Raw genomic sequence first — 26,134 nt, 5'->3', positions numbered from 1 at the left:
TACGAGTACTATAAAGTTGTGAGAGGCGAGCGTCCAGGGTACTCCGTCACGAGCAGCCCCGCGGAATTCAAGTGGAAAAGCGCCCCAGCCTGTCAGCTGTCTTATCTGAGAACAACGCGCCTAAACCCCAGTCCGCGGTCGACACTTCCCGCTTGCTGGAACTGGGCTTCGAATATTTCGCTTCAAAGTGGGGCAGGAACCGACAAACTTCGCGGAGTTTCTTAAGAATACCACCAACTAAAAGTAAGTGACGTAAGAAATTCGTCTAGAAGTAATTTACAATAAGAGTAGCATTTATTAAGCCCTCCTCGGCCCGCGCCAGGCGAACAATTACTTCAGTGCTAGGCCTATATATATATATATATATATATATATATATATATATATATATATATAATCAATGTTCTCCCTTCTTCCATTTGAATATTCTTTTGTATAAGGGTCTTATCAGTACCACAGTTTATCACTTTCTTATAGGCTAAATTATCATTTAGAATTGAATATAAAAAATACAGCCTACAACCACGACATGAAATCGAGACCGGCTAATCAGGAAAATATTTGGGCCTATGCAGAGTGAAGTGAGGAATGTGGGATGTTGCCCGACCACCGCCGTTTCGTGTTAGACGACCGCGACACGAAAAATTGCCATTTCGAGTGGTTTTGTGAAATAATTTCACAGTAAAGACATACATCGAAATTAGATTGGTGAGACATGTAGCACGCGCAGGCCTTTAAAATGCATACATTTCAGTCGGAAGACATTGTGGCAAGAGACTACTTTGGAGACCTACGCGAAGGCTATTCATACTATCAAAACAGGGCGTCGATTGGATTCATCCGGCTCAGGATAGAAACCAGTAGTGGGATGTTGTCAACACAGCAATTAATCTTCGGGTTCAGTATATGGCGGAAATGTTCTAGACCAGGTGAGCGACTATCAGATTCTCAAGGACTCTGTTCTGTGTACTACTCGGTTTGTTAGTTACGAGTGCTTTGTCGTGAAAAAGTTGTCGGCAAGAACGAAGCCTGTTGACACCACCGAAATATCAAAACCTTAGCCCAAAAAGAACTTTCCGGAAACGTCGTCAGTGACAGATCGCGGTCGCTGTGCGTCCGACCGGCCGCGAACTACAAACAGAGAATGAACTGTCGAACACTTCGCAGCCCCACCCCAACGCGTAAATATTTAAAGATTCGATGTTTCCGAATCAAGAGGAGCCAAAGGGCATAATCAGGGGTAGAATAAAAGACATTTTTCGTGTAAGTAATTACTGGCTGGACAAAAAGTATCTTGGTTCAGGAGGTTACAGGATGCAGGTGGGTCGCAGACAGCCAATCTTCCACCGCCTTGGCCCCTCAATAATCTCCCGCGCGCATGCTGAGTTATAATTTTTCGCTATTCATATTAATCGCTCCCCGCGGCTCACAGCCACTGAACAGCGTCACCACATCATTTCGTCACCGTCTGGAGGAGCTCCGTTTCACACGCAAGTAATTAGCAAGTTTGTAATTAGTACAGCTGCGACTGTCACTACTTGTTGCTGTATCCAGACAAACATCCTGACTGTCTAACGCTGTGCGGGAAGCAACAAGTGCTTCCTGTTTTCTTCTTTTGCGAGTTTAAAATTCAATTGAATGGCAATAGCGAACAACAGGATGTGCGTGTGTTCAAGCCCCTTGGGACGCCGCTACCCTGCAACAATTATCTCTCCGGTTTTCAGAGCGGCGTTACACACGGACCGGCAACTCATTTCCTTACTGGGCTCAAATTACAAAATAAATGAGCCGACGCACTGATATTTCAAGCTCCAATTCGTGTTCTAAAAGACGAAATCCTTACGAAAGCTCCACCCAGGGCCTCGCCTTACGTGGTTTTCTTTCCGTTAATTTCCTTTTTATCCTCAACATTAAATGCTTTGGCAAGAAAACGAATTCAGATGTTAAATGGTTTATCTGTGTTCGATTCGGCCTACACTTTACGTTAATGTAATTATTATGGAGCGAGCGATTGACGGCCGTGTAGCTCACTGAGGACCGCCGAAAACAGATGTCTAGAATCGAAATCCCAGAGCCTCATACCTCAAAACAGAACCACCTGACGCCGGTTCCTTTCTAGTGTATAAAATATGTCGACAGCCCAGCTAGGTTAAAATCGAACCAAGGACTAGTCACTGAAGAACGTTAAGTGCCAGAACGAACACACGAACAGTAATAACGCGTCCGTTTAAATCCCGAAGTTGGTTCTGAACTAAATTCCGCAGAATAGCCAACAAGGATTGAGAGAAATCTTTTGAGACCGACTAGGGGGAGGGGTGCAGGAGGGGGCGGCCACAGCAACCAGACAACTCTGCAGTCGGCAGTGTCTTCATCCGAATACTGTACAGCTCTGACGCTTTCCTCTGTGGTTAAAAGGGCCACAACGTGGAGCTTCGCCATCGGTCATATCGCGGTGCTCAAACACAGGAACGTCACCAATTTCCCATTTCTGTCGTGTAGCGAGGGTTCATTTTGTCAACCAGAGGGAGGTCGAAAATTACGCTCCGTGTTCGGGATCCGGTTATGAGTTGTCCTCCTTCAAAATCCGACAGAATTAAGTACGAAACTTGAAGCGCCATTCGGTTGTTAGAAATTCACGGCGATGCCTCTGTAGTACGGACAGAGGCACCGACGAAGCTCATAAGAGCAATACGGAGCACTGAAATATTGAACACGCAGCAATATTAACGGATGCAGACGGAGCACGCCGTCTACCAAGGAACGGAGTGACGTACACAGACGATTATTCATTTATGGTGTAAGTTTGCAGAACACGAGAAGTGCCTGTCCATGGAAGTCTGCGCACTTTCAACCGACACGGCCAACCTTACCTAAGTTTGAACAAAAATTCGTAAATTGTTTCACTGACGCAAAGAAGCCACTTCGGCCTTCACCCGAGGACAGAATAAGCGACGAGGAGGAACGGCAGCCACGCAGTGAGCACTTCACAATCTGCGGGTCTATTATCAGACCGAAGCATAATGGGACGGACATGTAGCACGTACACGATGACAATAAATCCATACAAAATCTGAAGGGAAGAGACCGCTTGGAACACCGTGCCATTGATAGGGGCAACCGAAGACGGCCCTCCTGCGCGGAGAACTTCTGCCGGGATCTGATCAATACCTGACGATTTAACATGTTTTAAAATTGTCAATAGCAGTATAAAAAATCAGAACTATGCTCAGGTACTAATGGCTCAGCTATAAGTATTTCAGCCTTCCTAAAACTGCTGACACCTTGCTAATTCAAAAAAAATGGCAAAAGCATTTCTCCGACCTATTCAAAATACGACGGGAATCTGCATTTTCATCTTTTATTAAATTGGTAACACTTCTTACATTCCTTTCTGCCTCTCTGAAGGCCCAATGTTTTTGTTCCTACTGTTTCTTTTTTGCCCGTCAATTCAGTCTTTCAGATGTCCCCCCTCCTCTTCCATGTCTTGCCGTAAATGAAAGTATATTATTAAAATGGATCTTAAAAATGAGGGTGTGAAAACGGTAATGCACTTTCAAGTCATACAAAAGGCTGACTAGTGGAGAGACCACAAGTTTCTCGATAACGTAGCTATTAGTTAGGACTTCCTAACGGTCTTCACATTTGCCGGAGTTAAATTTTAGACTTGAATTTCTGAAACGTTCGAGCAAGGGAAAAGTCGGAAAATTTAACGCAAGGCTAACGGAGTAACCACGGGCTATTTTTATTGCATTTCCCACTGAACACTAATTTCATGCGCCGACATAAGTATTGTTCAAAATAAGCAGCTTTACGCGTGAATTTATCCAAGGACAGGCAACGGACCTGACAAATCTTCAAAAACAACATCGTCCTAACGGATTACTGGAAGGAAACAAAACAGCGCGCGAACGACGTCCTTTCTCGCATTACGCCCCATCCGCCACGCCAGGTATTTACCCAAATTATCCTTCCTTCCTACACATTTCCTCCCGAACGCCGCCTTTGAAGACAAGGCCTATTTAAAAACAAAAACAAACTCGATCCCATTCCCGACGTATGAAAATGTGTTATGTGTCTCTGGCTGACATCGCTGCTTATTTTGTATGGCAAAGATGATAATAAACATTCCCATTCTTAAGAGAAACGACTCAGGCGGTCGAATGAGGAACCAAATCGGACGCACTTACGAATCAAAATAGCCCACATAAATCACAACTACATATCTAGTCTGTAACTAGTTTTAAGAAAATCTGTTTTCAATTTTTCACTCTACCCTCCCACACTTGGGGTTTATTTAGTTTAAAACTAATTAGAATCTACGGAAGCAAACGCAACCGGCAGGCTGGTACCTAACTACACGTGCGTGATGTCACGAATGGCATTTGTATAGATTCAGAAGAGCGGTCCAGTTTTTGGATTCTCCCACACAGAAGAACTACTCTGATGCAAGCCTGCTGAATCCAAGCACCTCGACAGAACTTTCGCTGCAGATACGCAGCCGAGAGTGGTGACATCGGCGATGAACGCGGGGGTGACTTACACGGCGGAACTAATTTCTTTCGGAAGGTTGCTGGTTCGTTGCAGTTCTACCTGACAATTGAAATTCCTCTCCGAAGTTTACCTATCAACTGGCTGCGATGATTTACTTCATTTTATTGGACACGGAATAAGAGTTAATGCGATAAAGATGGCTGTCATCTGGGAGGTTGCGTCAAGTAGTCTGGTACGAACTCATCGACGTTTCAAATGAGTTGCCTCCAACACCTGACAATTCTTTCCGACGCTAGGCTATTCGAATGCACAAGCCACACGCTTGGAAACATCTAACTTTGCGACTCCACGCTTCGATGCCTGGAATTCGAATGAACAGCTGACAGTCGCTCAGCTGGCCAAAACATACCCGTTATTTTATTGAACCACGAGAATAATTACCCTTCACACAAGAGACCGCCACTGACGGCACACAGAACCTTTTTAATTCAGTTCACACTTTCACGAAATAGGGGGGGGGGGAATTACACACAGAGGCACACAAGAAAGTAACACAACAGCCTACAGAGTGAGAAGCGGCGAAATCTTAACAGCGATTATAAATTCTGAGAAGAGAAAAGATAAACACGCGAACTCCAAGAAGTTTCTCCTCGAGAGTGTATAATAGGATCATCATCCTTAGATAACACACGTCCGTAACCCGATCGCTCGCCCCGACTAATATCAACTTCCTTAATTAACCTCCGGCGACCATTATTTTGTTAACGCGACGCTCCGTTCACTGGGAAAGGCAGCCCACATTAACACGTCACTACCATCCGGAGTCCCCCCCCCCTTCCGCGTCACCTTCAAATATTAATACGGTTCGCCAGCCCTGCGATACATCAGAGCATTTCGTGGCGGCGAAGGACGACCGACCTGCAAAACGTCACAACAGATTAAATGCGTCCTTCTTCGAAAGCTGATATTCGCTCATCCAGTCAATAAATCACACACCTGCATTAAATAACAACATTACAGTTCTCTGTATTTTGAACACAAGAGACAGGGAGACTGAACTCAATGCTAACGAGTAATCCACGAATTTAATCTGCGCTTAAAACTCCCTCGTCAACACAATTCTCGCGTTAGCCGCAGTCCCCAAATATCCGAACTTCTTCGCTTTCCTCAAAACTGTCTCCGTTCTGTCCCGTCTGCTGGACCTCCCTGCAGAGATCTACGACCTCCGGATTCCGACACGAAAAGACGAGCCACGCGCAGATTTGGTAGCTTCTGTTACTGAAATTACAAACGCTCGACACACTTCATCTGTTTACTTATTTATTTCCTTCCGTGCACATCCGCCTTTAATCTCGTCCGATCTGACACGCTTTAAAATTTTATTCGTCTTAACCGAGCTTCAACTTCCAGATAAAAGTGCGTGACAACTGAGGTTCGATCTTTGCCCTCCACCTGTCGCCTACTCAGTCTTCGACACTTGCGCTGGTCCATGCCGAGGCGACATTCATCTTCTTTTACGTGGACCTGTCGCGGAAACAGCAACTTCAACGTTGTCATTCAGTCTCGTATTCCCCACCAGTGCTACATGCCCAACCCATCCAAGTGTCCTTGATTTCATCACCTAAATAATACTCGGTGAACAGCGTAAATTACGATGTATAAACTTCATTCATTACGAATGCAAAATCTGTGTTGTGCCCTCTTGTGGAGGCAAAGGCCTTGCGACGGGGCTGATCCCCCATCCAAGCGTCGAAAAACGGTCGCCAAAACCTCGACTACATGACGCGTCCCACGTTCTTCGAGAACTCCAGAGCCACAGAGGAGGGAGAAACATAAATAAACCCAACGTCTGCACAGAACAAGAAGCGAAATTTATACGACCTTAAACAAAAAATATGACACCGAATTTTCACCGCAAACAAGGCATTAACGTTCTTATAATCTCTGGAAGCCGACCATTACCATAATTTCAATTTCCGGAGGTTACTCTCAAGCGATCAGCCAATTCTGTTTGGAAAACAGCTCCATCTACATGTTAATGAGCGTCACGACGTAGCGCGAAGTTCCGCCAACTCCCTGATCTAGCGTCTTAACTATCGGACCAACGTCAAAACAAAAAAGAACCGGACAAACTTCGAGCACGTTTATTTTTGATTCCGAAGTGAGGGCGACAACGAGGCGTGACTGTACTGAGTACAACCACGAGCAGACATCGCTGAAAGTGGAGGCGGTTGACAAACGCACTGGTTACGCGGCGATACGGGCGGTCGGGGGTCAGTTGTAAAATATGCCCAGGTACTATTTATTTGCCCGGAAATACTGTGAACAACCTAGAAATACCTGTCGGAAGATTCGAAAAGGATGCCTCTCAATAAACAGCGATGCTCGGCAAAAAAATTGTGTATTTTCTTTGCAAGTCTTAAGTTACTGTTAGCAGTTTATGTTCATCGGTTCAAAGGCCAGTGGTAATTCCGCTTACCACAGCTCTGCACTCAGCCCACGCAATGCACTTATGAGTTTTTTTTAAGTACGCACTGAAATGCTAAATATTATTTAGACGAGTTAAGGGTCATTACACGTATTTTACAAAATAACAACCAACTGCGTGTTTTAAAATCAAAATTACTGATTTTTGAGACGATTAAACAGAATAGTCTGAAACGTTTCGGTGAGAATCGAATAAAATAACAGGTGGAATTTGATTAATTTTGAAAACTCTCTCTTAGAGTGTTTATTCCGTTTGCAGTTATTTCGCGCTCGATAATCGAAATCAAGCAAATGCTCATTTCAGGTGGACCCTTCGTCTTGAGCAGGAAGGAACTTTTGTCAGTTTTATGACAAGACATGAGACGCCCCTTCAAGCGATCACCTTCTTTGAATTAGCTGTGAATCGGACTCAGACTTTTTGAATTTAAGTTCGTAAAAATCATATTTAAGAATTCAGTCCGTACCGCAAAGAAAACACAGCACTTCACCGTTACGAAGACCGATTGGTTATCGCTGTAGATATTTATTTTGAGAATCATGCGAAACACACCAACACAAAATACAGAGTAAATGACTGTTATTAAATCAGGTGGTACATATAGTTACCAGTAGGCTTCAAAGGGAAAAAAACCGAGTCAGATTCGAAAACAGCTGGAATTAATTACACATATTAATCTGTTTTCTGAAACGTCAGCCAAGACACACTTGTACTACGCCGTGTTCTGGTTGATATTTAGTTCAAATTTTAAATGTACGTAAATTTGGGGTCGTGTATTCTAGCGATGTGTACCCTATGTTAATAGTTTAACGAATAAAATAAATGTAGCCGTAAATTTCCAATGGCTAATTAGTGTGATCTGAGCACATTCAACAAGTTTTGTACCCGGTCTCTCCACAGCTTGCCTGCCGCCATGATGAGGGTGATGCTGGCCCTAGTATGCGTCGCAGTGGCTGCGTCTTACCCAACGGACACCCCGATCTCCGAGCCGCAGAACAATGAACTCGCCACGCCAGACGACGCCGGCGCACTGGGCGACGACTGTGAGTTTGAGGACGTGTCACCAGCAACAACAAAGAGAAGACAAGAAGATGAGGACAAACCCGCTCCAGTTCATCGGCACTGCTCCAGTCGGATCTACGTTCGACTGGGACGAAGGAGCACGGACGGTTCAGCATCCGGACTAAATTTACCGGAGGTGGAAGATACCGCCCTTCCAAGACTTGGACGAGGAGGAAGGCCGAATTACAACTTCGTGAGATTCGGTCGTGGTGGAAAGAACGACAACTTTGTTAGATTCGGTCGGGGTGGCAAACAGGATAACTTCATACGGTTCGGTCGCGACAGGTCCGACAACTTCGTACGACTTGGACGAACAAGAGCGGACAATTTCATAAGATTCGGGCGTGGAAAACAGGAAAATTTCATCCGCTTTGGGCGAGACAAACAAGGCAATTTCATTCGGCTCGGCAGAGGAATGAAAAATAGCGATGATAACGACGAAACTTTCAGACTTGAGGACACGGACGTAAACCCCGAAAACGAATTCTCCGCCAGCAGTAATTTGAGGGTTGGGCGTAGCGGGAAGTCGGAGGGCGACTTCATTCGTTTCGGCAGAGCCCGACCCAGCAATTTCATTCGGTTAGGTCATGGAGACGATGATCTTAGACAACCGGAAGAAGGGGGTACAGGGAGGAGCGAGATCGCGAGATACGGTCGGCAAACATACGACGATAACTTCGTAAGACTTGGTAGATCACCAGGCAACAACGACGCCATGCGACGAGGCAAACTGACAGACAGAAATTTCATTCGCTTAGGAAGATCCGGGCCACAGAACGACTATGCCAGAGAATGGGAGAATTCGGAAATGTCAGGCCGATCTGACAACCCACCCACCAACAACAACTTTATACGCCTGGGGAAAAGGGCGAAAGGCGGCGACGAACGCGAAAATTTTGTACGTCCTGGACGCGATGCCGAACAAACACCGGGCACTGAAAACAAGACCGTCAAACACACTCGAAACAGGCGATCAGCGACATTTTCTGGCGGCGATGAAAACCCAGAAGACTCCTCCGACTGTCCCGTCGTTACTTCTAACAGCGCAAGCGACGACGACAAGATAGCATCGGCCTTTGAGTATTCGCAGATACCATTTCAGTACTACTCCCCTCTCGCGTCGGGAATACCAAATTACATTCTGGGCCCTTTAGGTAACGAGGATGCGGAGAAAGGGAGGAAGGGGGGTGGGTTGCAAAAGAGACACTACATACGGCTGGGCTGAACCACCCTGTATTAGTGCAGCAAATTTAACAGATTAACTTCATTGCTGCTGTACTGTCCATGATGATGTTTCTTGCATGCAACACATAAAATTGCTAAACGATGTAAAATCATGGAGAAATATAAAACATAAAATAAATAATTTATTTTTAAGTGTGTGTAATATGTTGTTGTTCGTAAAGTATATCAGTGGCAAAATTACTTCACACTTAAACATTGCTGTACGCGGCTGAACGCTGGAAATCATTAGCACAAAAATTTGCACAGAAGCCGGAGGTTCTAATGAGGAAACAGCACAGAACAGAAAGGAGTCGGAGTAACTTTGTAAGATCACGTCGCACTGCTGGTGACTGCCGTTCTGGGGCGCAGCAGGGACATACCGACTTTTGCCATACGTTCAAGCAGTGGCGAGTACTGAGTCGTAACTTGGACAACTCCCTCTCTCTCGATCCATCATTAGCATATAAATCGTTTACTTTACAAGCTTATGACATCTCTTCAGACAGGCATTTAACATAACAATTAGTGCCATTGCAATGTATGTAAAATAAAAATGTACATTTACGAATATCAATAAATGTTATCGTCACCTACATTCCAAAAACATAGAAAACGGGCCACTATCCGGGTTTTCTTACGAGTAATTATTTTCTGCTGCTAATCATGTGGATTTCAATTAAATGATGAATGAATCATCTATCGTTCAGGTTTGCATTTGGGGGAGATAGAAACTCGCTTCAAATACAAAGCTGGTAAGTTCTTCGCTACAAATGGAAGATTACTAAGAGGCAAAGGAGTCCCCACACTGCGCGTCGCTTCAATCAAAGGCGGTAACATCTTTACTGCTCCAGCGCTCTGATGTCTACAGCGGACCTGAAGTCAGTGCTCGATCTGAGCTCACCCCGCTCTATGCTAACCCATCCTCCAGTTAACTGTAAGAAGGACACATCTGCTGCCTCTTTGCAAATTCCCACAAAGCACGACAAAGAAATCAGAGTCGCTGGAAGAAGATCAGGCGAGGTGACGGGGTGACACTACATAACCTGAACACGTCAGACTATAACAGGTTTTGTGACTGACATAAAGCACGCCCGACTTTACTCGCGAGAATTTACCGTTCACTCACTTCACAGGTACATTGCGGACAGTATTAATGAAACGTGGACAGGGGTCTGGTGATTCAAAAGCCATTCACATAGATGATGTTATCTGCCGACAAGACCACAAACTTCGTTTCACTTTTTCGATACTGTTTGGCGGACCGCCATGTTAGTGTTCGTTTCATTTCATTTTCCCATATATTACAGGAATATCCCGGAAATATAATAATGACGAGGACTGGTCTGTGCTTAAAAATCGCTTTTTATGTAAAGCGCTGTTTCCCGCCTGCAAAACCACAGGGAATCATAACCCAGAAGACCGCTTGGGAGGCCTAGGCGCAGGTGGGAGGAGTATAATATTAAAACGGATCTTAAGGAAATTCGGGTAGAGTGTGGAGACTGATTCAAGAGGTTCTGGATAGGGACCGGTGGCGACTTTTATAAAAACAGCAATTTATTAAGTAGCTGAGTGTACTGGTAGCTTCTTAGAAGAGCATTGATCCACGGAGTTTGTTGGCGTTACAGTGACGTACAGTGGACGGGTTTTCGTGGTTTAATAAACGAATAAGCCAACTGCACAAGCCTTACGGCGTTCTGGACCGAGCTCAGATCTGTCCGTATTATTAATGCAATCGGGCGGCTACACTATGCCGTTTCTCCTGTCAAGACAAGGGGAGTGAGGGCATGAACTGGATTAAACTGGCTGAGGACAGGGTCCAGGGAAGGGATCTTGTGAAAAAGGCAATAAAACTGCCCATAAAAGGGATAAGTCCCTTGACAGTGGAGTTGGTCAGCATCTCGAAAGAGTTAGAATGGGCTGTCACTGTTTATATCCTGTTTACAAGAACAGTTACTGCATTTGTGCCCCATCCATCCATACACTCACGTCAAAAGTTACAAGTCAGCAGCAACCATAAATCGTTGCGTAATAATGACCGCCATAAAACCAACATAAGGTTTCTCCTCAGAAGCCGCTGTAATGGGATTTGTAACACAAGTAAAGTCAGTTTCACTTACACCTGAAACGGTTCAACGTACGCCAAATTGCGCAGTCTTACAGAGAAGTGGTCACTACCTCAAAACGATTTGAATCTCAACAGACATCAAAGATGGTGGACTGCTAAGAAAACTATCAATCATCAGGGCAATGATCGCACTGATGATGAAGCCGGCAAGCCGCTCTGAAACGTCGACAAAATTCTACGCAGTAAGAACCCAAAATCTCCAGATCAGACGTCTGCAAAATCACGGAAATTCTATGAATCATAAGATCAAACACTGGCAATAAAGATTTGGTTGCTTTCATAACAGATCTTTGCGTATTCTGGAAAAAAGAAAAACACATGACTCCCATTAACGTTCTTAAGAACTGACAACGTAACAGCCCACTAATACAAAACGCACTACGTTTATTTATGCCGAGTGTACCTTGAACGCAGTCCATGTAAGAGTTCAGCGCAGAATTAAAAGCAAGATTTCAGTATCCCTGCTAATGCAGTTACACTCGTTTTATCTGACCGGAGGAGGGGTTCACGGTAAAGAGGCAACCAGCAAGCTGATGGCGACACTACGGGAAGGGCCATCGGACTGACAGGTCTACAGGTCTCTCCTGGCGCGGAGTGATATCAGCGACCACTAACAACGAGTGACAGTAAGAACACACGCTTTCTCGGCTTGAAGTTAGTTCCTTGTAGGCACCATCGACTCCTTAATAAACACTTCTCCTTGTTACACGGCTCGTATCGGATGCGACAGTTCACAGACTCGACATCAAAAAATAATAAATTCACGAAGAAATTTAGAACAGATAAAATTCGGAAAATGTTTGCTGAATATTAAAATATAAACTAGTTACACTTCTTCCATGAGGGTGAAACTTTTTCTGTCACCACTGGGGCAGAATTTAGATGGGGGGGGGGGGGGGTTCAAAACAAGGGGCTGGATAAAACTGCAGAATGAGATTCTTGAGACACGTGTTCTTCACGAAGTACTATTACAGTGATCAGTTCAAGAATCATGTAGCACAAACATCAGACACAGGAAACGTACACAAAACTTCAGTCGTAAGACCTAAAGGGAAGAGACCAATTGGAACTAGATGAGAGGATAATATTAAAATGGTTATTAAAGAAAAATGTGTGGAGTGGATTCATTTGGCTCAGTACAGGGTCCAGTGGTGGGATCTTGTGAATAAACACACACACACACAGACTTATCTGGTCACTAGGGAAATGAACAATAGTCTGCTCCCAAGAAATTAGGCAACCAGCAGCAGCAGTGAAACATGCTCCAAATTTCTTTGAACAGGCAACTTCAAACACCGACCTCGCCCTTATCAGACGCCATTAAAGTCTGATATGACACAGGTCGGGGGAGGGGGGTTACAAACCTGACATTCCGTTGTTCCAGTTACATTTAAGCGAAAAATAATGCAATTTCTAAAGCCGTAGGATCCCTCCAAAGTGAGATGAAGATGACAGAATCTCAGGAGAACTTGGTGGAGGATGGTCGGCCTGTGACGCCGAGTCAGGCACCAGAAGAACCGACGCCGGAGACGTCGCTGACACCGGCTGAAAAGATGTTCCTGATGTACGCAGAGAGGGGGGACTGTGCAAGTCTCAGGAGGTACACAAAGGCAACACTTTTCACATAGACTACTCAAATTAAGACGATAAAAGGCAGGAGAGGCTAAGCACCTCAGGTCAGATGCTTTAGAATCTGCTCACACAGTGGATACAATCATTTATTGGTTATGTATAATTTTTTTATTTTTTGGTAAAATATGTATGCGATTGTAAACGGGGTAATCAATAAGACTTCGGTCATGAACAAAGCAAAATGGCGTGGTTGATATTTGTGGTCTGTGGACCTTTAATTTAATGCAGATGAATAAGGAAAGTAGAAATATTAGAAGACACAAGCAAAATATATGCCCTAAAATTCCTTAATGGAAGAACATACAAGTTCTCTGCCTGTTCGATTTAAAGCAGTAAAATGTGAAACTATGAGAACGGTTCTTCTGGGCATTTAACTTGTAAATGTTACTCCATTGTTTTTTGCCATATTAAGAGGAACAAAGGGTAAAAGTGTCCCACAATCCATTAGTGTAAGTTACGTCCACAGTAATGAACATACTAACAATTCATAAGTGAAAACTTTGTTGATTAAATTCCACATTCCACCTGTGAGCCCTGAGGCTTGGACCATTCAGACGAGAGTACACACAAACACTGTTCAAACGCAAGGCTGTAGAATCGTGTACACGAATGATACCAGAGCACAGTGTGACAAACGTCTCTGGTGGTGGCTGTTGTAGTCTATTGGAGGAACGCAGAAACCAGCCGGAGGAGCTCAACATCAACTGCGTGGATCCTCTGAACAGATCAGCTCTCATCACAGCCATTGAGAACGAGAACATAGACCTCATCAGGATCTTGCTCGAATGGAACATTGACGTGAAGGTATGCACTTCAACAGAGGCACACGACTGGACATTAGGGTTCAAGAAGGCATATGCCAGGGTTAAGAAAGTTTTACGCTGAACTCCAGCTGCGGAAACCTCAATTGTGTGTTTTGGTCTGAATGGGAAACTTCCTTTTATGACCGGCAGACCTTTTTCCCTAGGATGCCCTGCTTCACGCCATAAAGGAAGAGTACGTGGAGGGCGTTGAAGTTCTCTTAGTGTGGGAGGAGCAGAATCACAAGCCAGGTCAACCACACGTGAGTACACACACAAACGAACAATCTCAATATGAATCTCATTGAAATACAGTATACTTTTATTTGGTGAGATTTCAGGTTATCATGACAGCAAGTATGAAGATGACTGTCTTCTAAGATGTTGCACTACGCAGTCCAGTAGACACTGATCAACGTTTCAGTAGTCCTTACTATTTCCATCATCAGGACGATGAGTTCTGATGATGGCGGCAGTAAGCAGTTCTGAAACACAGCACAACATCCCAGAAGGCAGTCATTTCAGCTTTTATTTAAATATCCATTTCTGATGTACTGAATACTTAATGACGTGGGAGGGGCGTAACTCGTAAATAGATTTGCAAAAGGTAATTTCAAAGTAGCTTAAACAACTGTCACATTACGCGGCTCATATTCCGTAACAGAGACCGCTAACAAGCTCTTGTCTGGTTGCGATGCAGAGCTGGGAGGCTGCTGACACTGCCACCTCCACCTTCACACCAGACATCACACCCCTGATTCTTGCAGCACATACGAACAACTACGAGATTCTCAAGATTCTTCTAGGTCACGGGGCCTCACTGCCAACACCACATGATGTGAGGTGAGAAAATGCAACCAGCACGACTGCTTTAATGTGAAACTGATATTCTGCAAAACATGATGGCATAATTATTGATAGGAGAGATAAAGAAGTGATTGGCTGAGAAAATAATACGCGACACAAAACCAGGCCTCTTAAATCTGAGCGAAACAAGTCACTCAATTATAAAAGTTCTTTTTCTTCATACCGAATTCTTTTACTTGTAATATGGGCAGACTTTGAAACAACTTAAGGTACGGGCGCTGGAATGTCAGGAGATTGACTGCAAACAGCAGCAAAGCAAAACTTCAATTTCATGGCACTGAAAAGCAAAGTAGTTCTTTCTCTACACAAAAGGGAATAACTGATAATTATCATCTCAGGGACAGCTATTTAATATCAGATTAACAATTAGGGTAGTTCTGATAAACAAAGTATGGACTGAATTCATCTGGCTCAGGACACGGTCCAATGGACCGTTCTTGTGAACCATCAGTTTCTGCTTTGTGGAGTGAATTATTTCTAGATTCATAAGAGCCACATATATACAATCTTTCCTCATTTACAGAGTACTGCTAATGTTGTAAAATTGCTGACAAAAAAACCTTTACTCAGAGCTTTACACATTAATTCTGAAGTTTCTGTTCCATCCTAAGCAACAAATAATTCCTAATCAGACAAGAAGCCCTATCAAAGATCAAGGATGCAAATCAATGTGCTCGCAGATGTGCATGTGACGAATGCGCGACTTCAAGTGAAACGGATTCTTTGAGGCACTCCCAATCCAGAATCAACGCGTACCGAGCACTAACGTCACCTTCGTTCATATCGCTGTCATCTAGAGATCCTTTACTGACGGCCTTTGAATTGTCAAGGGAGGTCAGACGACTCAGCAGAATGGAAAATGAATTCACGGATGAATACAATGTACGTAAGGGCTTGTCCATGTATAAATACTTTTGAATACTATTATAAGATAAGTAAATGGAATGGGTATAACAATTCCCACTTACTACAACTCTTGATTATAGGCAATGCGCTCACAATGCCAAGAGTTTGCAACAGCGCTCCTAGACCACATCCGCACTTCTCTAGAACTAGAAGTGATCCTAAACCACAATCCTGATGGAGAAGAACACTGGGACCCAGGGGAGAGACAAACTTTGGAAAGACTGAAACTGGCCATCAAATACAAACAAAAGCAAGTATGTAATTACATAGCGTCAAAAGATTTCCACGTCATGTTGTCCACTATAATACATGGCAAAGTGGCAGTTTGCATATTCACACTGTGTTCAGAAATTCAAGAATTTAGTGTTGATCACCCCTTTGAAGTTTCATCACATTTCTCTGAATCTCTGAGATATCAGAGACTTGCATACTTTGATGAATATTATTAAAAGGATAAACAAACTAAACGCTATACATAACCACCACAATCCTCCATTTAAAAAAATTTATGCAAAATAGAATTTTTGAGAGCTGCAACATTTTAGTGATAAAAAACAAACAAACAGATATGATGTTTGCTCTGACATTAGCAATCATTCTTGAGACTTACAACTTGCAGCAAATCAGTACATTAAACCTGAGTTAGAAGGTTTTATCAAACCTCAACCCTATCAGTAAACAAGCCACACACAATCACATCTGAAACAGAGTTATGAAGATATGCAGCAGTCAAACGTAGTCTCAATGCAGAACACGGCATGAGGACTAAGCGTCTAACAGCGAATCTAACTTCAAACCAAACAGACCGACGTATCGCATTAAACACCAAACACACAACGTTTCCTGAAATACTAGTTGGACTTATCAGAACATTTAACTTATTAAACAATACTAATGCTTTCCTTCCATCAGTTTGTAGCTCATCCAAATGTACAACAGCTATTGGCCGCCATCTGGTACGAAGGTTTACCAGGTTTCCGTCGTAAGAACGTGGCAAGACAGCTTTTAGAAGTGGCAAAGCTTGGAGTCATGTTTCCTGTATACAGCACCATCTATATGTTGGCACCTACATCTAAAATGGGAATGTTCATGAAGAAACCGTTTGTGAAATTCATATGCCATTCATCATCATACGCCTTCTTCCTCAGTGAGTACAGCGAGTAACAATTTCTTAAGTTTTATGGTCAGTAAAAATAGAGAAAGAATGTTCTAAGTTTGGCAAACTCTTCTGTGGGCTACTGGAAAAACATCTGACTTAAAATCACACAGACATTCTGTAACTGACCATAATGAACAAAAGCAAAGGGTCGTGGTATATCTTAAGGTACTGCCACAGAATTTTCATGAAATGACTGAATAAATACACTAAAACATTAGTCCTTTCAGAGCTGTAATTTTAATTGTAAACTGTCTTTTAGTCCGATGATTGCAATAAAATGAGCTAACACCACAATTCAACAGAACACAATTAAAGTGGAACTGTGACATGACGATGTTTGCATGTGTAAGTATAACAAGAAAAGTAAAACAAGCAGATTATATACTTCATTTGCTACAGAGCGTGAGCTTTTAGTTTCTTGCCACACTCATAACGAACAGCTGTTCCATACAGTGCTGCTGAGTCTCGCATCTCAAAGAGTGGAGTTCCGGGTGATAGAATGGTTCGGCACGCCCTGGATGCTATCCCTCCTTGAAAAATGGAAGCAGCAAGAGAGAGGCTCACTGCCAAGGCCAAGTGAATACTGCATCATCTTCTACGTCATAAGTAAGAATAAAACGGAGCTCATTAAAAGTAACGATGGACAAGGCTTCTGGTTATGAACCTAGTAACCATTCTATCAGAAATACTAGTAATAGTTTCCCTTTGTTCTGGAATAACTGGTGCATAAAGACAGCTAGAGCGAAGTTTGATGTCAGGAATGTTTTCCATCAAAAACAATTTAATATTGCAGTTTACCCAGAAAAACATCAAGTGCCTATTGCGGACTCAGAGATTTACAGGATTTATAAAATCAGCCACAGTAAATCAGAAGACCCATTTAATGCATAACTCAGTTCGTTATGTAGTTTTTTCTGGTTATTTTGTAACTTCATGATGCTGTATTAACTACTAATGAGAACAAATTTTATGTTTATAAAAGATAACTTGGGAGGGAAAAAGTGACTGGCCTATTTTGAAGTACTGTCCTGTAAAATGCCTGCAGAGAATAAATAAAATGACAAAAATCCTTCAAGATAACTGGTCTCCAGTTGAGATTCAAACCAGTATCTAAGAAATGTAAGACACACTGATACTGTTCCAACATTCTTGATGCGCACAAAGAAATATTCATAATTTGTAATTGTTTATTATGATGCAGGTTTGATATGGTTTGAAGTACGGTCTTTGTGGACTGACGGACTTCTTGAATATATTAATGACCTTTGGAACATAGTTGACTTCATCATGAATGCCTTCTACCTGATATGGATCAGCCTTCGGTTCACATCCTGGTATATTGTACAGGTACAAAGGTCTGGAAGCAAACTGATATAACTAGCATTTTATGGTCCATGGAGATAAAAAGTTACCATTGAAATATTAATAAGTGCCTGAACCTCTTCCACGTCTCCAACCAGCACCATCAAACCTAACAATATGCCTACTGCTCGACCTGTATAAGGGTTCCAAAAATGCCCAAACCACTGCACATTGACCTTGAAAGTGTTAAAACTGCAATGTTTGCCAGAATGTTGGATGACACGTTTTATCCACAAAATCCAAAGATACACATTAAAATATTCATTAGTAATGATTTCCAAACAGCCAACCATACAAGTACCCAAGGGTACAATCAAATTTAAACTCGGATGTCACACATTTCATGTCATAGAATATCACTTCCATTTTTGTACACTCCGTGCCCCTGAAATTATCTAAGTCCAAAACTGGAAGTGATGGACACCTGACAGCACAGCGAGCACCGTAATTCCTGTCATTCATAATCTCCTTGGATCTGTCTGCATGTGGCTCTTCTCTGCCATTAACTACAGTTTACGTTGCTGTTACTAGGGTTACATTTATTAACCACCTGAGCATACTATCATCTTTCTCAATAAGATTCTGCTCCATGGAATTAGCTCGAGTTCTGACGATGTTACATACTCAGTATTGTATACATGAAATCAAAAAGGCAATTTAACTGTTTCATATTTATGAGCAGGGCCTTAATTCTCTGGACTGAATGACGACGCATTGGAGAAATCCCCGAGGCACTCGTGTGAGCTACTTACTGAAGCAAGCTGTTATCTAACTACATAACATACTGACATGAAGTTTTAATCAAGCCTAAGTTTACATTTCCCATTGAGCCAGCACTAACATAACACAGTACGTAAATGGGATAACAGATTTGAAGAGACGCAGCCATTAAGCATTCTACGTGTTTTGCTATTTCTTCCTGTCTCTGTTGTGAAATGCATTTGAAAATCAAATGGAAGGTCTAATGACAGTACCAAGCTTATTTCAAAATCCATTTACTGAAACAAATAATCCAAATACGCTGACAAACAAATAAAACAATGGAATGACTCAAAAGTTAACCTTAATCACTTCATACCAACAATTACTACAGCGCTTGTTATAAATCTAGTGAAATCAGTCTGTTATCTTAATCCTAAATTTCGTTGCAGAAAGAGTATTTGCATGGAGATAATCCCTGGTACCCTCGCGAACAATGGGACCCGTATGATCCGATGTTACTGTCAGAAGGTGCATTTGCGGCAGGAATGATTGTCAGGTGAGTGGATGAAAGACAAACGAAGACTTCAAGCATTTTACTTTGCTGTGGCGCATTACAGGTTTCCATTAAGCATAATAATAAGTTTGGTTTTTTATAAAGTATTTTTCGGTACTGGCACAAACCTAGCTCTGAAGCACTGCCTTCTTTAAATAACCTTCAGTTGCATGTGATAATGAAAAATAAGGAAACGTGCATAACATTTACTAAACTCAAGTTTAGATCAAGTGCATGATTTTGACCAATTTTTTTTCCCCTCCCAGTTACATGAAGTTGGTGCACATATTCAGCGTCAATCCACACCTGGGCCCTCTCCAGATCTCGCTTGGTCGGATGATTATCGACATTCTCAAGTTTTTCTTCATCTACTCTCTGGTACTTTTTGCATTTGGCTGCGGTGAGTAACTTCAATACATCAGGAAGAATGAACAATTGCTTATACACACTTGCTTCAACATTGTCTAAAAAATAAACTGCAAAACTTGCATATCAATTCTTAAAATTCCAGTTCTACAATGTCAATACATGAAGAAAAATGAATTAATAATGCAACAAACAGAAGCAAACAACATATCAGTTTGTAGTGGGTAGTAAATCAGTTACCAAAGCACAAATAAAGGTTTACTTAATTTTATGTTTAATTAGACTGTCCACTTTCACAAGTGGCTGTGAAAATATTTTCCTTAAAGTTCACATCTACCAAACAAGTTGTTCATAAAATTCTGCATTAATGGTCTACATTTTGCAATATTATACTTCAGGAGTTTGACAAAGTTTTACCATACATCAGATGTAATTGTCATGCATGTTAAAAGTTAAATCTGAACTTACGCACTATTTACACTGTCCTCCAAACATGAAAATAATGAGTTTCGGAGCTCACGCTCCAAACTTGCAGTAGTGTAGTGCAGTATTGTCATCATGAATATAAACACACTGGCAGTTGAATAGTGCCCTTTATCTAGGAAGGGGGCCTGTGTCCTAACTTGTCGAACACCTAATGCATCCAATCTGTTATGTGAATATAGTTATCAGGCATCCTACATCCTAAATAACTTAAGTTATTCAAAAGACTAGCGTGATGCAACACTTGTTCATCTTCAGGCACTTGTCTTGTAGGAATGAATCAATTACTCTGGTACTATGCAGACCTCGAGAAAAGAAAATGTTATCACACACCTGATGGACTGGCTGACTTTGATAATGAGGATAAGGCTTGTTCTATTTGGAGAAGATTTGCAAAGTAAGTGTACAATACGTAATGAACCTCATATCACCACCTAGAAATGATGCACAGAATGGCAGATCAAAGTAGGAGGGGGGGGGGAGGGGGGGTGAGAAGAAAAGAAAGGGGAAGACCCAAAACGTGAACTTCTCAGGAACTCCACAGCGTACAGTTTCTGGCACAAACTGTGCATTATCCAGAAGCAAGTACCTGTGTCAAACAGAAAAGAAGAAGGAAAAGAAAAACCTTTGGTTCCTTGGGATTCTGCTATCACTGCACCACATTATTTTTACGTACTGTGGTATAAAAGAATGCCTTACATTTGAATACACACATTAATTGCTCAATGTTTGTTCCAGCTTATTTGAGACATCACAATCACTATTTTGGGCCAGTTTCGGCCTGATAGACCTCATGGCATTTGAGCTGAAAGGAATCAAGAGTTTCACTAGATTTTGGGCCCTGCTCATGTTCGGTTCCTACTCGGTGATCAACATTATTGTGCTACTGAACATGCTTATTGCTATGATGTCTAATTCGTATCAGATCATCTCGGTAAGATTCGGTAAACACAAAACTTACTGGAAGTGTCATCTCTTTACAATATAACTGCACTTATGTATTACAGCTTCTTATCCCTTCATAAAGTGCAATAAACTTTAGTGAGGTGTTAACACAGGTCAAAACACAATTTATTAATCCACTGTATCCTGACACCAAGTCAGAAAGTACAACCGAGACTGGATACCTGATTACTGACACCAGCACAGCCAAAAGTAATATATTAGATACATGACTGTTACTGCCACCTGCTGTCCTTCAGCAGTATCTACCAACCATGGCGGAGAAACTAAAATACCCCCATATGCCTCTTTCAGCTGCTCACTCAACCATCTACCAATTTTAATAATCCACACCTCCGTATACTACCAATGAAGCTGGCCTGTACCAAACACAACCTGCATCCCTCCCCTTGCCTTACTTTGCAAAAAAAAATATTGTATTTCAAATGAAAATTCACTAACAGCTGCAAGATTTTCTCCAGTATTATTTGCGTCTACTTATTTTTGAGAAAGCATTACAGAATACGAATCCCTCTCAGAATAACTGTGGATGTCACTCCCCTTTGTATCTCAAAGTTGAAAGCAACATAATGAGATAATGACTCCTATTTAATAACTTATGAGACATATGCCAGAAGTCTGTCTCATGCGTCTGGTAAGCTCAATGTCTTTCTCATATGGTTATGGGAGTAAACTCTTATAACTGTTAATTTCAGTGCTTCAAGCAGGAAATAAAATAAAATTAAAGACAGACAGGTTCAAGTCTACTCTAAAACAAACACACACACACACAAGAAGACTCACAATATTATTATTTTAAACCTGAAGCCTTGGCATATGTTTGTTTCATGATTTCCATAGGAACGTGCAGACACTGAATGGAAATTTGCTCGCAGTCGCTTGTGGATGAGTTACTTTGAGGAGGGTGACACAGTTCCACCACCCTTCAACATAATCCCTACAATAAAGAGTTTGAGCAAATATGTGGGTTGCAGAAAGAACAGAACATCTGCGTCTATTATGGTCAGTACGAATTACATTCATTAGCTACTGTTAACGTAATTTGGTGAAAGAACCTCACACGTGAATACATGTTAGTTTATGTAATACTTTCAATCTGTTTATCGGAAATGAATTATATTTTTAAAAATACAGCTAACTGCAGCTTTTGATGTGTTATACTTAAATATATGCATGCCTTGGGCTTTAATTTTTTACGGAATGAGAAAGCTGATGTCAAAGTGATCAGAAATAATTAACAGTCAATGTGCGTTATGATATCACCCAGTTTTGGTGTTCTTCTATGTTCTTGTTTGAAGTTCAGGTAAAAGCACTGAACTTCCAGATGTACCTCTACAAATACAAAGCAACAAAGCTGATGGTGACTATTAAAATGGACAATGCTTCTGCAGTCTCTGCATTACACAGAGTACAATTAACAATACAAGTATGCACTGTAAAGAACAAAATTCATACACAGCATACTACATAAGACACTCTGTTCTGACAGAACAAAGTTTATGTCGCCAATCAGTTTGCCAACACTTGCCAGCCAGAATAAGCCAGCTTACTCTGACAAGTATCAGCAAAGAGGTGAAATACCATTATGCTCAAAAAACTTTTCAGGTGCTACTTTGGACACAAGTTTATCAGCCAACTCCTTTAACTAGGGTTAAACATGTTTAATGCCACCTTAATTAAGTGCATGACTGAAAATCCAATGTATCTTTTAGGGGTTTTTGCAAGATAAAATGCATCAGATAACAGTTGTACATTACATTTCAGTTTTCATCAAAAGAATCTTCAAAATGTCCCACAACGCACATGTGGCGGCGGTTTGTATTCAATGATGTCCAACGCACTTGAGCATTATCAGTTCATAATTTTATAGAAATACACAATTAGTTTTCATTGGTTCTCAAATAATGTGTTACAAATCACTTGTTTAGAGGAAATCACACAAGAAGGCTCTTCAGCGACATGAAACAGTGATGCGCCTCCTCATCAGGCGTTACATCACAGAAGAGACAACGAAAAGGGACAGATCTGGAGTCACAGAGGATGACGTGATGGAAATCAGACAAGACATCTCTACTTTGAGATACGAGCTCATTGACATTTTGAAAAATAATGGAATGAGAACACCCATGCTTGAAAAATATGTGTCTCAAGGTTTGAAAATATTTGTCTTTCTACAGTAATTACTTTAATACTTGCCAGCATATAATTATTACAACACACATATTCATTACAGCTTATACTTAATATTACCAAAGCTGGATATGACTTTTCAGTACTAAGTGAGCACACGTGTTAAAAATTTACTATATTTATATTGCACGTCATACATTCTGTGCACAAAACTTTACAGTCCTTCAATACTGTTGCTCTTCTGGACTAAATCCACCATTTAGTTTATTAAAGCAAAGCCATAACATTTCAGAGGCTGACTCTGTCAATTTTTTCAGTGGATCTACTCTGTTGGGTCCACTAAAGAGTTTAACCCCAATCTCTGGATCTGCTGCTCTGCATTTTCAAGAATTCCTTTGGTCCTTACACAGGATATTATGACAATGGTTATTCTTATTAAAGTGAAGGATTCATATATTATGAAACAGTTACAAATAAAATGAATTATCTTCTATTCACACATGCTGTTCAGAAGAGAAAGAGATACAAATTAGCTTGTCTGCTCCATGTATAAATATCTGTTGTCTTCTTACTTTTACTTCTTTAGATAACTTTATTTACAGTTCCTGGTAAGAAGAATCGAATAATGGAACGTCGCCTCAAGAAAGGATTCCAGATTGCTTTAGTAGAAGGAATTGTGAGTGAAGTAATTGGTGCTAACAAGGAACCACACAATGTATTCAGCAAAATTGCTCGAGCCGTCGGTCATCGAGCAAGTGGCCAGAGCAAGAAGAAAGACTGGAATGCTATGGTACGCCAGAGCACGACAGTAAGAGACCCGATCGAGAGCTCCAGAGAATCAGATTTCCGACAATCACATCAGAGTATGAAGCGGCACACCACTGCAAACTACAACACAGCCTTAGTATCAATAGACGCAGAGAAACTCATTAAAGATAACCCTAGACTTTCATTAGTCACACCTGCAACTAGACTAGCATATGCCAAATTCAAGGTTGCTGAATTCAGACAAGAAGTTAAAGAGATAAACAACAAAACTGAGAATTCCACAGAAAATTATGATAAAACATCAATTACTGATGATGCAATTCAAACAAAAGTTAACTATGGACATCATTCCAGAAATGAAATATCTCAGACTGATGCAACAAAATCCATTTCTATCGTGAGGCCTAGAAATAAGTCAGCGTCACCTTGTGTTGGCATGCTTGCTTTACATTCTTCTACAGTCAACGACCAACTGCCTTCTAAAGCAGTTTCAACACTTACTAAAGCAAAGCCAGACAAAACAGCAAACTCTCCAGGCAATGATGAAACTCCAACATCTCACTCTTCAGTCAAGAAAGACTTCAGAACAAGAACACCAATTCAAGAAGAGGATAATGAAGAAAGCACAGAATATTCACAGTGGAAGACACAGAAAGAGGAAGAAGTTGAGAGCAATAACGAAATAAAGGCAAAGACCCTGAGACCAATGAAAACTACAGAAATTACAACACCGACAGAGAGATCAAGGAAGCAAAGTGGAAGATCAAAGTTAACTGGTGAAATTAAAACTGGATGGATGTAATGTACAAGCATATGCATCATCATAAATATAAATGCTGATGACGGTGTGTTGGCATAAACACGATTGTTATTCTTTTGGACACCATCACTCAGGGATTGAGACTAGCTACCTCTGCGCAGTAAGGCCACCAGAGTAGAAACTTACTCCCCCTGCCATGTGACAACAAAAACCGAGCCAGTTTCCAAAACATCAATGGCTGATAATGTCCAAAAAATAAAATATGAAATTTGTATGTATCACATTTGTACTGTAAGAGAAACCAGCTTGCAGGTTACATAAATAAACTAATAATTTTGCACTTTACTATATAACATTCTTTAAAAAGAATGTTTTAATTGTAGATAATATTATAAATAATAATAATAAAATATACCTAAAGTCAGGATATATAAATAAAGACCAATAACTGCATGGCAGCACAATGTCTGATAGTTATTAAAAATAAATAGCAATAAGCATCAGAGTCTGTATTGGTTGTATGACACTACAGTTCTGTGGTCAGAACCCCCCCCCCCCCCCCCAAAAAAAAAAATACTTGCTTCCTTTTGTCCTTTTCAGTTCCAAAATTCTGGGAGAAGAGTCACTGTGTTATGCCTTGCCAGCTCTACAGCTATTGTTTTTTTGTTTTTTTTGTTCAATGTTGACTACTTAATTCAATTTCATATTGATCATCTGCCTTTGGTCTCATAACATTTTAAATAATTTTTCTCCCATATCCTACATTGTAGATTTTAGCACTAGAAAGCACAGTAAGTGAATTGTCACTGCAAACGCAGTTTGAGATGTGCGTATAAAAGCACAATATTGTAATACAGAAGAATTGCCAGAGCAATGGAAGGAATCTGTTACTTTACCTACCAATAAAACTAACAGTAATAATTGTGGATAAATACGTATCACTGCTACCAACTACACTAGAAGTTTTATTCAACTATTATCTGTCAAGGTTAACCCCATTAATAGAAAAAATTATTGTAGGCCTAATTGTTCAACTACTGATCACATATTCTGCATTTGTCATACTGAGAACAAAATGTGGGGGTGGGGGGGGGGGGGAGTATAGTGAAATTACTATTTATAGACTTCAAGGAAGCTGACAAATGAAATTACTTGCACTGAAGTTGATACAGAAGTAAATGCAAATAAAACTATGTATACTATTTTGTCCTGTCACCACACTACAGGACAAAATCATTTTATAAAGCTGGTAGCTAATTAATGTGAGGAAATGTGGCAAAGTTCAAACATGCGGGA

The 26,134-nt window shown here is 41.3% G+C and overlaps 3 protein-coding genes across 5 annotated transcripts in view; 2 read left to right on the top strand and 1 right to left on the bottom strand.

Annotated features, from left to right (window-relative positions):
• The window catches only part of LOC110826462 (ras-related protein Rab-29), a 47,318-nt gene that overhangs the window by 3,190 nt on the left and 17,994 nt on the right, over positions 1 to 26,134 (bottom strand). The window contains exon 6 of one of the 2 annotated variants that reach the window (XR_015534575.1): positions 14,119 to 14,304. The exons of the other annotated variant lie outside the window; for it this stretch is intronic. The gene's annotated coding sequence lies outside the window, so the exon portion shown is untranslated. Of the gene's footprint in view, positions 1 to 14,118; positions 14,305 to 26,134 lie in introns of those variants that run through there. 2 annotated transcript variants of the gene reach the window in all.
• On the top strand, positions 12 to 9,875 carry FMRFa (FMRFamide related propeptide). Its single transcript, XM_087346544.1, has 2 exons — positions 12 to 243; positions 7,877 to 9,875. Exon 2 carries the CDS (start codon positions 7,890 to 7,892, stop codon positions 9,261 to 9,263), a length of 1,374 nt encoding a protein of 457 aa, XP_087202670.1. The 5' UTR covers positions 12 to 243; positions 7,877 to 7,889; the 3' UTR covers positions 9,264 to 9,875.
• trp (transient receptor potential) lies at positions 11,850 to 25,183 on the top strand. 2 transcript variants are annotated; one of them, XM_087346490.1, is made up of 17 exons: positions 11,850 to 12,013; positions 12,807 to 12,987; positions 13,679 to 13,823; positions 13,987 to 14,082; positions 14,520 to 14,662; positions 15,367 to 15,568; positions 15,673 to 15,846; positions 16,505 to 16,739; positions 17,205 to 17,357; positions 17,953 to 18,098; positions 19,265 to 19,371; positions 19,635 to 19,768; positions 20,491 to 20,614; positions 20,956 to 21,151; positions 22,021 to 22,182; positions 23,109 to 23,331; positions 23,913 to 25,183. In XM_087346490.1, exons 2-17 carry the CDS (start codon positions 12,830 to 12,832, stop codon positions 24,878 to 24,880), a joined length of 3,366 nt encoding a protein of 1,121 aa, XP_087202616.1. In that variant the 5' UTR covers positions 11,850 to 12,013; positions 12,807 to 12,829; the 3' UTR covers positions 24,881 to 25,183. The 2 variants fall into 2 exon arrangements, with proteins under 2 accessions (XP_087202616.1, XP_087202610.1); XM_087346484.1 differs by having other exon boundaries at positions 14,484 to 14,662.

The sequence above is a fragment of the Zootermopsis nevadensis genome, unplaced genomic scaffold, assembly GCF_977971745.1.
Source record: "Zootermopsis nevadensis isolate Lab colony 2312 unplaced genomic scaffold, Znev_1.0 Znev_ptg000001l, whole genome shotgun sequence".
NCBI classification, from domain to species: Eukaryota; Metazoa; Arthropoda; class Insecta; order Blattodea; family Termopsidae; genus Zootermopsis; species Zootermopsis nevadensis.
This window is presented reverse-complemented; position numbering and strand designations above follow the sequence as displayed.

What these genes read in the sequence shown, in the direction of transcription:
- FMRFa (XM_087346544.1), top strand. Translation starts at nt 7,890, where the DNA reads ATGATGAGGGTGATGCTGGCCCTAGTATGCGTCGCAGTGGCTGCGTCT.
- trp (XM_087346484.1), top strand. Translation starts at nt 12,830, where the DNA reads ATGAAGATGACAGAATCTCAGGAGAACTTGGTGGAGGATGGTCGGCCT. An exon ending in CCAACACCACATGATGTGAG is followed by an intron (nt 14,663 to 15,366) that starts GTGAGAAAATGC and finishes ATGTGCTCGCAG; the next exon opens with ATGTGCATGTGACGAATGCG. An exon ending in TGAAAAATATGTGTCTCAAG is followed by an intron (nt 23,332 to 23,912) that starts GTTTGAAAATAT and finishes CTTTATTTACAG; the next exon opens with TTCCTGGTAAGAAGAATCGA.